General features: G+C 40.3%; 2 protein-coding genes across 3 annotated transcripts; both read left to right on the forward strand.

Moving 5' to 3' along the window:
* Nucleotides 1-679: 679 nt before the first annotated feature.
* eef1b2 (eukaryotic translation elongation factor 1 beta 2) lies at nt 680-4025 on the forward strand. Its single transcript, XM_053637474.1, has 6 exons — nt 680-840; nt 1974-2096; nt 2289-2424; nt 2644-2707; nt 2988-3113; nt 3823-4025. The coding sequence occupies exons 1-6, from the start codon at nt 761-763 to the stop codon at nt 3975-3977; spliced, it is 684 nt and encodes a 227-aa protein (XP_053493449.1). The 5' UTR covers nt 680-760; the 3' UTR covers nt 3978-4025.
* A 141-nt stretch (nt 4026-4166) lies between these two features.
* On the forward strand, nt 4167-11092 carry zdbf2 (zinc finger, DBF-type containing 2). Of its 2 annotated transcripts, none has more exons than XM_053637471.1 (7): nt 4167-4694; nt 5714-5818; nt 5913-5957; nt 6359-6392; nt 6752-6851; nt 7421-7551; nt 8437-11092. In XM_053637471.1, the coding sequence occupies exons 3-7, from the start codon at nt 5921-5923 to the stop codon at nt 10748-10750; spliced, it is 2616 nt and encodes an 871-aa protein (XP_053493446.1). In that variant the 5' UTR covers nt 4167-4694; nt 5714-5818; nt 5913-5920; the 3' UTR covers nt 10751-11092. The 2 variants fall into 2 exon arrangements, with proteins under 2 accessions (XP_053493446.1, XP_053493447.1); XM_053637472.1 differs by having other exon boundaries at nt 5772-5818.
* Nucleotides 11093-11345: the final 253 nt, after the last annotated feature.

The following is an 11345-nucleotide window of genomic DNA, read 5'->3' on the forward strand; positions in this document are numbered from 1 at the left end:
ACGCTTCCCACCTGTATTCTGTTCACTCCAGTATCGGGCGTGATGATTGGATAGTCCTTCACGCTCACAGTCGGTAGTAGTATTTCATTGGTAGATTGCGTTTTTTGTTGGACTGAATAGCCAATCCTAACAGGTTTTATCGACTACGGGTGGGACAAAAAAATACACGTTTCGTGAAGACGGAAATTGATCATATAACTTTAAAGGTAAAAACAAAAACACGTGTCGTTACAATTTGGATTTAAATAGTGACTAACAGTTATATAAATAACAATTATTTCCTAAAAACTATTAATTATGAGCTGCTCGTTTGAACTCTGACCTAAAGCGTCACTTCCGTTGATTTGCTTTCTCTTCAAAATGAAAATAAAATACATTTTATAACTTGATGTTAACGTAGTATCAGCTATGTCGGGGGGATAATTCCTCAATGATATTATTTTATTTTCATGTGTTATAAAAGTTCACGATAAATATTAGTTCACGAGTCCATACGTTTCGAGTTTAATTCTGAGCACCATGTGACCTTTGAGAGGAAAAGAAAACGACATTTTTGCTTAGTTAAGATCATTTTGACGTTTTTAAATGTTAGAAAAGTGTAACGTGTATGAGACAAAAGGAAAAGGAGGGGGAGGAGGAGGAGGGGTCATGGCGTCAAGCGGTATAAAGGCTTTTACGTGTTCCTTTCTCGTTCCTTCGCGCTTCCTCTAAGTCGCCGTGCTGTCCTGTGTCCACGTGGTCTTCAGAGAGTCTTTCAACAATGGGCTTTGGTGATCTGAAAACTCCTGCAGGCCTTAAAGTCTTAAATGACTTTTTGGCAGATAAGAGCTATATCGAGGGGTGAGTCACTTTAAACGCGTTTTGATCCTGCTTTGGTTATTTGTTAGCGCACTAGCTAACAGGCCTCTACCTGCGCCACCGTGCAAGACTGGTGTGCGCGTATATTCGGGGTTTTACGATAAACGCAGGCTTGGAGATGGGGAAAAGCCTGTTCTCGTTTAAAAAGCTCGCCAAAAACGCAGATTTTATTTGATGGATATTGCTATTTATAATGTAACGTGTAGAAATTGAATAGTTAATAAACTATTCTTTATATTTTAATTTAAACATGGCGGCAGTTTCTTCTAGCGGCTGGCAGGTCACGTAAAACCGTGTATATACGCGCCACCCGTTATCTTGTTTCTGCCGCTTGTACATAACCTAATTCACAATTTATTACTCTTGTTCTTTTACTCAGTTGTATGTATATATTGTCACAGCCATGCCTTATATCGTCTAATGCATATTATAATATAGATATTATAATAAAAAAATTGAATCTGCAAGCATGTATTAGGAGTGCAGATACACATGTGCAAAAGCATTTAAGTAAGTTATTAGCACTGAAAACAATACACAAGCACTTCAGTAGAAAGTAACTGGTTGTATTGGGTATTTATTGCTAACCCGTGTAAGATCTTCAAATTATACTTGTCTCTGTCACTGGTGTTTTCTAAGGAACATTACATTCAAGATGACTATGTTGCAGATGTGTGGGTTTTTGTTTGTTTTTTTTTTGAGTGACTCAGTAACTTGCAGTTCTTTCAGGTGTAGTATGCATACATGATCAAGTTTTCTATTTATTTTTCTACATGGTCTCCAACTTTAAACAAATTTATATTGATTTAAATAATAATAATAATAATACAGTCGTGATTGCTACCTGAATTCCAACCCCAAGCAAGTCTAACTCGCACCTCTCCATACTGCTATAAATACATGACTTGGATCAACTACACCATTTGTTAATCATAGAATACCCATGGTTGAAGGTTCTGACAGCCCAAGCTTTATTCAGTGGAATGACCATTAAAGGAGAGCTTCAAAAAATAATTTTTCCTTTGCTTCTAATTAACGTGAAAGTTCAGCTCCACAAAAGTTTGGGGAGACGTGTTGATTGTACTAATCAGTTACTATTGCTTTTTGTCTTGTAGCTACGTACCATCCCAGGCTGATGTCGCTGTATTTGATGCGCTGTCTGGTGCTCCACCTACAGACCTGTGCCATGCTCTTCGCTGGTTCAACCATATCAAGTCTTACCAGAAAGAGAAGGCCAGGTATCTATTATTTCATGGCACAATGAATTAAGGCTAGAGTCATCCCTGGTTTGTGATGAGTTTATCACCATCTTTCGCCTGAGTAGATGATGTACAATCATTTAAACACTGATGTACCTGGGAGGCAGTTGACTCCTTATGTGCCCATGTGCATGAATGTAGAACTTACTCTGCCTTGTCTGACTACTTCAGCCTCCCAGGAGTGAAGAAGCCTCTGGGTCAGTACGGTCCTGTTGGTGTGGAGGACACGACCAGTGGCGCAGCTCCTGTGAAAGAAGAAGAGGAGGAGGATGATGACATTGATCTGTTCGGTTCTGACGAAGAGGAGGTCAGTTTGGTGGCATTTAAGCTCTTCTACTGGTTGCGTGATGAGTTATTTTCTCACCATCTTTCGGCTGACGTTGTGATGGACCTTTTCATACCTGATTACCAGTCTTTGTCGAAATGGTCAGTTTAGACCTCAGAGTGAACAAATGGGGGTTTTTTTTCCACTAATGTGAAAAATGAACTAATGTCTTTCCCCCTGACCCACCCCCGGCCTTCGTAGGATGAGGAGACCAAGAGGATCAAGGAGGAGAGACTAGCAGCCTACAATGAAAAGAAGTCTAAAAGTATGTGTTTTGTGTTCACTTTGTTGTGCATTACAGATTCAGTCTAACAGTTTTATAGCTGCATTTTAACATTGGAGATTTCAAACGGTTCCCTGATGGAACAATTTTTGGCTGGCTAGTGTAATGATGATCATCTTATCACCATCTTTCGGCTGATGCATAGAATGATGGACCCTCGTATTCCTACCTGAATTCTAGCCAGTTTCCTACTTGTCTGTATTCCTGCTTTGTGTGAGTATGGTTTTTCCATGTCTGACTTTTTTTTAAAATGCTCCTACAGAGCCCGCCCTTATCGCCAAGTCCTCCATCCTTCTGGACGTCAAGCCTTGGGATGACGAAACGGATATGTCTAAGCTTGAGGAGTGTGTTCGCAGCATTGAGTTGGACGGTCTGGTTTGGGGCCAGTGTAAGTCTGCTGTTTTTTAATTTGGATTTTTGCTAATCTGGTCAATGAAAAGCTATCTTGTGTCTTTTTTTTTTTTTTTAATAGCATTACATGCATTACTTACAATACAGGTTCCCAACCCTGTTTGTGGACCAGACTTGTATGTTTTAGTGTTTTTCCCTGGCTCAACTGGTCAGTCCCTCCAGGATTTTGAGGGGTTTTTTTTTTGTTGTCTTGTTGTTGTTTTTTTGCAATGGCAAAATTTTATGCAAAATCAAGCGCTTGCAATATTAATTTTTCAATAACTTAGATTTTCTGCAGATTTGAGCCATGACATGTCACGATGTCGTCATAACGCACATTCAGTCAAAGTCCTCTTCGGTTCATGTGCAGCTGACTGGTCTCATTTACCAACAAACATTACTGTGAAAGACCGTGCAAAACAATTTTGTGCATTTGCAATTTTGACAATTCAAGTAATTCTCTGTAAATTGTAGTGGCTTTTTTTTTTTTTTTTTTTTTTTCCAAATTGCACTACAAAGTCGAATATTTTTGGCCACAACCATAAACAACTGTGAAATCCTGTAGGGATTGATTACCAGTCCATCCTGAGTTGAAGTCTATGTATTAAAGCTGGGAAACCATTAAAATGTACAGGAACAGGGTACTCCAGGAACCTGTGTCTTGCATGTGAACCTGTTCTGAATAACTGTTTTTTATTGCCTCACAGCCAAATTTGTGCCTGTCGGCTATGGCATTAAGAAGCTGCAGATCGCGTGCGTGGTAGAAGACGACAAAGTCGGAACCGATCAGCTGGAAGAGCTGATCACTGCTTTTGAAGACTATGTGCAGTCCATGGACGTTGCAGCTTTCAACAAGATTTAAAACCTCACAGTGAAATGCCTTGCACAATAAAATAGCACTTAAAATTTGTGTTTCTTTGTGTTTTCAATCAATCCAGCTTGGTCTGAAAATGCCCAAAGCATAGGATGGGCTGGTTAAGCTGATGGTCTTTCTTTTCCAGCTTCCCTGTACTTTTTATGATTTGACTAGTATGATTGAGACGTTCTAATTACCTTGCTGTTCTACAATCTTAAAATGACTTGTCTATGATGATGTGCTAGTAGCAGTAGTGATTTTTCAGAACTTTCACTGAACCAGTTTGACCAGCCCACCCTGTGTACAGTGACTGGTAGCTTGGTGATCTAAACTGGATATTTCAGCAGGGCAGGAAGATATTTACTAAATTTATTCATATATAATTGGTAAAATATAGCCCATACGTTGAAGGGAGGGATTTTCTTGACTGATGTTTATGGTGAAATGGTGGTACCCCTGTTATTTAATGGGGTAAATAGAAACTGACTGATTACTGAGGCCTCCTCGGCCATGGAATAAAAATGGAAGGTTTTAAGGATGTGGTAACAGGCCCGGAAATCTCATTTTCATGGCAAACATTTGACTCGAGTAAAAGTTTTTTTCCGTTGTTAAATCCTGTGAGGACCAAGGCGGGTTCCCGCGCTTTCTATTGACGTCACGCCCCGGAAAGAGCTGCGCCAAATACGGATGCCGATGGGATCTGAAAGTAGCATTTTCAATCAGGTGAAAGCAAGTACAGAACTCGCGTTAATATTTTTGCAAATATTTTTATTTTTTTATCCATGTGCGCTTTAAATAACTCATGTCATTGCTTGGTCTGGCCACATGACGAATTCCCAAAAATGAATAAATCGCTAGACTTGTCGTTTGTGCTACCTGCCAGTAGCTTGCTAGTAGCTAATATGGCTGAAACATCTGTTTGTGTTCTTAGTGCCGTTTTTTGACTGATTATATATGTATTAAGAAAAAGTCAAATATTTATTACCGTAACCGGGAAGATGAACGTGTTTAGGATATATCTAGCTAACCCGACTGGTCGTTCAGTTGATTCGAGCGAAACAATGTCCGCGTCCCAAATTGCTTCTCTCTACGTATACGAGCGCACTACAGTGGGGGGTGTGTAGCGGGTTTGTGCACCCTACATAGTGCACTATATATCCAGGATGATGTATTTGGGCGGAAGCGCGCGCAGGCCAAGGTTAGCTGGCTAATCGAGCTAACTTGCCTTTTTTTCCTTCCTCTCTTAATGTTTGTGTGGCAAAACAAGTTGACCAATTGAATTTCTACAGCATGTTAAATTGTTAATAAAGCGCCAAATTTTTCCAAAACAATGGGAATACTTTTTGGGAAGTATCAGCACGTTCCAGGAAAAAAAAGAAAAGAAAGTTTAAATTTCATGAGGCGAAAGTTGAGCGAAATGTGCAATATGGAAATGTAGTGTTCATTCAATAAAGACTGTTCCGTTGCTTCATTTACATTTACATTCATGGCATTTGGTAGACCCCCTTATCCAGAACGACTTACTGTTATCTCATTTATACAACTGAGCAATTGAGGGTTAGGGGCCTTGCTCAAGGGCCCAACAGTGGTACCTTGGCAGTGCTGACGCTTGAACTCCTGACCTTCAGTAACCCTGAGCCACCACTGGCTAAATTTGAGAAAGTCTCCTGAGAAATGTGAACGCCCCAAAATTCTCCAACATTTCCTTATGGTCGCTTTTTGTCTGTGTTGCTTCCTTTCAGATGCGAGCTTTAAATGATCTCAGTGTTATCTGGTATCTTTGACATGTTGTTTCTGCAGTTATGTGATTTGAAATCCCTGTGAAGTTCCCCACCTCTCCTCCTGAGGTGAGTATACTGGATCACCCCACTCAGATTTCGCTTTCTTTTAGACCTTTTTCACATTCTGTCACAGAGAAAACTTAACTATTGGTGTTTTCAGACAGTAATATGCCTCTGGAGGAGGGACCCACACCCACTGCTGGAAGTATGAACCATACAGTGATTTCTTTCACTTTGTCGTTTTAATGTCAACATTTATTTAATTTATTCGGTGGCCTGGGAAAACCCTTCACATGACGAATTCGTTGGCATTTTCTACTATATATAGTTGTAAAAACTACAAGCTTTCCCGAACAGAAATATTTCTATTTTCTATCTCATCCAGAAGTATGGTTAAATTTGGTTTTTTTGTTGTTTTTTTTAAAAATATGTTTACCTCCAAAAGTGAAAAGCTGTTATTGTGTTTAGTTTTTTCTTGTTTGTTTGTTTGTTTTATGCTGCAGTGACATCTGATGGGTTTTCCCAGATCTCCAAACAATAAGGAAAATGCTTGGATGCAACTTAAATATTATTATTAATTTTTAACATTATAATTTTAATTTGTAGATGCAGATAGGGAGCAAACCAACATGGCCAGCAGGTGAGTTTGTGTGATCACACAATAAACAAAACAAAGATCTGTTTTGTTTCTGCTTGGCGTTGACCCTAGACGTAGTTTCGCGAGCAGTTTTGCTATTCAACATGGCCAAGAACTACATGCTTTAACAGGAAGGGATAATATCCTGGATACGGTCACAGTAGAAACGCATGCAACACTCGCCAGGTTTAAAGTGGTTACTGACGATGAATACACTCTAGATGGGATACCGGTTGTACTTATCAGAAGTTTTTTTTGTTTTTGTTTTTTTAAATAGGAACCATTCATATTTTTAGCTTAGTGTGCACTGGTCATGTTTAAGGTTAAGAATTTGTTAATTTTCTGTTCTCTTGATGACATAGGCCCAGCAGCTTGGAACAGCCTGTCGCTGGTCCCTCAAACCCTTCGCAGCGACAGGGCTTCTGCAGCTACTGTCAGGTCGTGTATAACAGCATAGAGCAGGTATATTACCTCGTTCTTCTCTACTGTGTAGTGTTGCTTTTAACCACCAAGCAGGGAGGGTAAAGGCTTCCTCCGAGACACGTAAAGCCAGCCAGCCACATCTTTTCAAACTGCTGCTCCTGCTGCATCACATGGCAGCGTAACACACCCTATTTATATTATTTTTATTATTATTTATATTATTATTTATATATATAATAAAAATTTATATATAGAATCTATTGTTCTTTACAATAAAGTGGCACACAGAAAATATTTATCTCTTATATTTCAACTTTATATTGATTGGTGCTTGTTCTAACATGTGGGGTTCTTAATGATATTTTAATAATAAACCATATTGATGTAAATTAACAAGCAGCTGCAAACTCAGTATGCATCTGAATATGCTGAACTTGGAACATTACACACATTGTAATGGTTTAAACATAATCTGTGATGTATACTTTTGAATAAATGAGACCTCGTTGAGGCCCCATCATCCTATGTTGTTTTGTAGCTATGTTCTTAGTAGTTCATTAAATGTACATTGAAACTAACCTACCATTTTCTTTTGTGGAACTCTGTAGCACATCCAGAGCACCCGGCACAGAGAAGTGGTGGTACGAGCAGCGAGGACAAATGTGTCCTCTGGAAGCCTGCTGGAGAGATTCCTCCAGGACGTGCTTCATCACCATCCTCATGGCTACAACGACACACGGTGTGCTGATAAACCATTTAAGCCATTTAATTTCAGCGTTATGGGTGAGCTGTATGAACTCGGGTCGGATTTGATGTTTTCCAGTCCGATAAAAATGCTGTTTAACTGTGAAGTGCTTCAGTAAAAAAAATAAAACATTTTAAAGCTTAGTAGTTTTCCAAGAAAACAATATTAAATGAGTATCCTCATCTACTGACATGCATGGTTTCAGTAATTGAAAAGAAAAATACTATTTCCTAGTATTGCAAATAGCTAAATGGAATCTGTGCCACCCTACATGTGATGTTTCCTTGAAACCATCAAACAGTATTCACAAGACATTTATTTATTTATTTATTTATTTGTTATAATTTTTCTGCGTTCAAGGCTAATTCTTTATGGAGACTATACATTTTCATCAAATTCTGTTGATTATAAAGACAGTATATGGTTATGTGATTAATTGTAGTCTCAAACAGCTACAGTAAAAATAAAAATAAAAATAAACTTAAGAATGAATAAAGCTGAATGTAGACTTGGTGTCAGTTTAAAATATTAATCCTGAAAGCTGTCCCGACAGCTTTCAGGATTAATATTTGCATGGAATTCCTCATTTTAAAAATCTAAAATGCGTTCTCAAGCTTACTTTGTTGAAAGAACTAGACAGTACTTTTGATGTTTGATATTTAAGTTATCGTTTCTTAGTTTTCTACATTAGGTTAGTTTTGCCTGGTGAGATATATTGTATATGGCATACTTTTTGGTTTACCAGTATTCATTCGTAATCTTAATGTCTTTGTAATTAACATCTTACACTAATCTTATAATATTTGTCTTAATAAATATTGCAATCTTCAAGCAACACTAATTTTACACTGTTCATTTTTCATTTTTCTATCTGTTTAGTCCTTCCCATGCTGACTTACCTTGCCTGAGTACGTTACCGGTTCCAAGAGAAGTATTATCAGAATTGTACTGTAGATCAGAGGACAACGGGCTCTCTGTTGGGACCAGAGAGGAAATGCTCAGCTCTGATGAAGAATCCTGTCAGATGGTGAAAGTTGAACCCACCACCACATGTAGTATGAGTCAAGAACGAGCAAGCACTTCGGTAGCTATGCCATTGGGTGTTGCGATAGAAACAAGTGCACAAACCAGCCTTAAAACAGTAAAAATGAAAGTTGAACCCCCATTCCCTGAAAGGTATTCCCCCACACAGGGGTTCTTACATAGGACTAGTAGCGAATCTGGTATAGACAAACAACACACATCAAAACTGTTGCCACAAACAGTAACTTCACAAATCCAACAGACTTGTAGCTCACAGACTCCTGGATCCCAGAAGTTCCAGCACAGGAAAGCACACAGAAAAACAAATAGACATCGAGAAGACAATGATTCAAGCCCAGGCACCCCTACATCACCAGTCACAAAGTGCATTACCTCAAAAGCCCAGCATGGGCACCTGCAGCTAGCTAGGACTGCAGTGCTACCACCCTGGAAGGGGCCACACAGGGAACAGGCGTTCAACGAAAAGTCAGACCAAATACGTGAGGTAATCGAAGAGGTTATCGAGCGGCACTGCTATGGTCGCAGTCCTAAACCCAACCAGGAGGACGAAAGTGTTTTCCACCTGAGCTTGCAGTCCACTGAGTCTAAAGACAGTGATGAATGGGACAACACCTTTCAGGCAGCTTTGCAAAAAACCACAACCGAGGATAAACGTCTCGCATGCCTTACGCAGGTACATATAAACCTTGAGGACCAAGGGTACAAAGCCCAGCTGGACACAGCTCTGAATACTGTGTTGGAAAGTGAGAAGATGGAGCCTGGGGAAGCTAAAGAGAACGAGGCTGACGAGATCATTCCAGATCTTCCTCACATACCACCATCTTTTGTGGGAAAGACGTGGGCACAAGTAAGGTATGAGGATGACTTGAAGATAGAATGCCTGGTGAGAGAGTTCCGACAGGGTCGCTTTCGTTGCTATTTTGACAGTGAGTCGTTGGCTAATTTTGGGAAGCACCACAGGAAAGATAAAAAGAGGAGGAATCAAGAGGAAAACTTGGCTGATTTTGAGCATAAAGATGTTTTGCCTCTTATTGAGCATCATGAGGAGGACTCAAAACACCTACCTGTGTTTAGGAAGACTAGGCATCGAATATACCGAATGGCATCACGCTGTCAAGTGGTGAAGGTGAGCCACGGAACGCAAACTGCACCCTTGAACTGCCCTGTAGTGCGAAGGAAAACGTTACCAGAAACTGCCACCTTGCTCAGTATCTGCGAGACTCAGAAGGACCCGAGTCCTGAGAGGACACCAGACATGAAAACAAGAATGTGTGCACTCAAGCTCCCTGCATCTTATTGTAAGATTATGAGTCCTCTACAGCCTAAAACTGTGGTTTACGTTCTTTCCTCCCCAGATGGTGGACAGGGTTCCTTTAAGCCCACTCCAGCTAAAAGAGTGGGTAGAAAGCGGAAATCAAGTGATGAGGAATGTACGCTTAAATACAAATACAAAAAGACTCCTCTCAAGTATTATGACCCCCTGACCAACAGAATACTTAAGACTCCACCTAGAGGGATGCCCTCAACCCCTACTACAAAGTCTTTCTCCCATGTTAGACAGTTATTCCGTAGCCTCAGTCCAGACATCAACAAGGAACTCCACGGTTCAGCGCAGGGACGATCACCTCGAGGCTCTAGAAAGGGTCGGGGTGAGAGTAGTATGGCAGACCTTTGCGCTTCTACCTCTGGCTCTTGGCTGGACAGCGGGGGCCCCTCTGAGCCCGGCTCTTCTGTTTCGAGCAGGAAGGGCCTGTTCAGCCGATCCTCCATCTCCAGCAACAGCTGTTTCCTCCTTGGACAGATAAGGTCCTCTGCATCCCACACAGGCAGCTCCTCGAGAGCAAAACCTCCTTCCCATACAGACGGTTCTCTTAAGGTTCCAGGGACTAAGCCGAAAGCTGACCACGCACAGGCAACTATGGACCAACCAGCAAGCAGACGCCGCAAAGCGGGGCAGAGAGTTGCAAAAAAAGCTCTGACTCCTGCAAAGAAACCATCCTCACCTCCTTACAGGACCAAGCGGAAGTCAGCCAAAGCCAGGGCAAGGTCTAGGACTGTTCTCCAGCGTAAGGTCAACACCTGTGATGCTTCAGGATGTAGAATGTCCACCCGGAACAAAAACTCAACCAGGGCTTCACCCAGATCATAAACATCTCGCCCCCTCACTGTATCCACTGGACTCACAACTTAGCAGCGTACCCCATCGGGTTCGGTGCCATTAAGCCGTTAAATTAAAAGCCAGCATTTTAGCTTAACCTCTTTTATATGCGCGATGAAGAGACGTGTAGGCAATTATTATCGATTATTATATAATTTTGCACAGCTGGATTTTTAGGTGGAATTCATGTTGTCTGTATTTCTTGTTTTCTAGTCAAATCAATATTCTTCTTCTTCTTCTTTTTTTTTAATGGTCAAAGGGAATATTTTAAAAAGTTTTTTAATGAATATTTTTGTCCAGCGGTTAAATATTTAATAATGATTGCACATTAAAGTTTATTATATAAATATATATCTTTTGCATTGTCTTTCTTTGGCATTTCCACTTCTCTGAACGTCCTTCCCCACCTGACCCTTATTAAATATTGGTATTGCTGCGGATATTATTTCCTCCCCATCATGATTCCTTTGAATAATATGAATTGGTGGAATAATATGAAAGTGACAGGCCTAAATGTGATTGCCAGGTAGCCTTTCACCTAATGGCCTACTTCTTAGGTCCAGAAATATTACAATGTGTGCGCTGT

The sequence above is a fragment of the Ictalurus furcatus genome, chromosome 12, assembly GCF_023375685.1.
Source record: "Ictalurus furcatus strain D&B chromosome 12, Billie_1.0, whole genome shotgun sequence".
Classification (NCBI taxonomy): domain Eukaryota; kingdom Metazoa; phylum Chordata; class Actinopteri; order Siluriformes; family Ictaluridae; genus Ictalurus; species Ictalurus furcatus.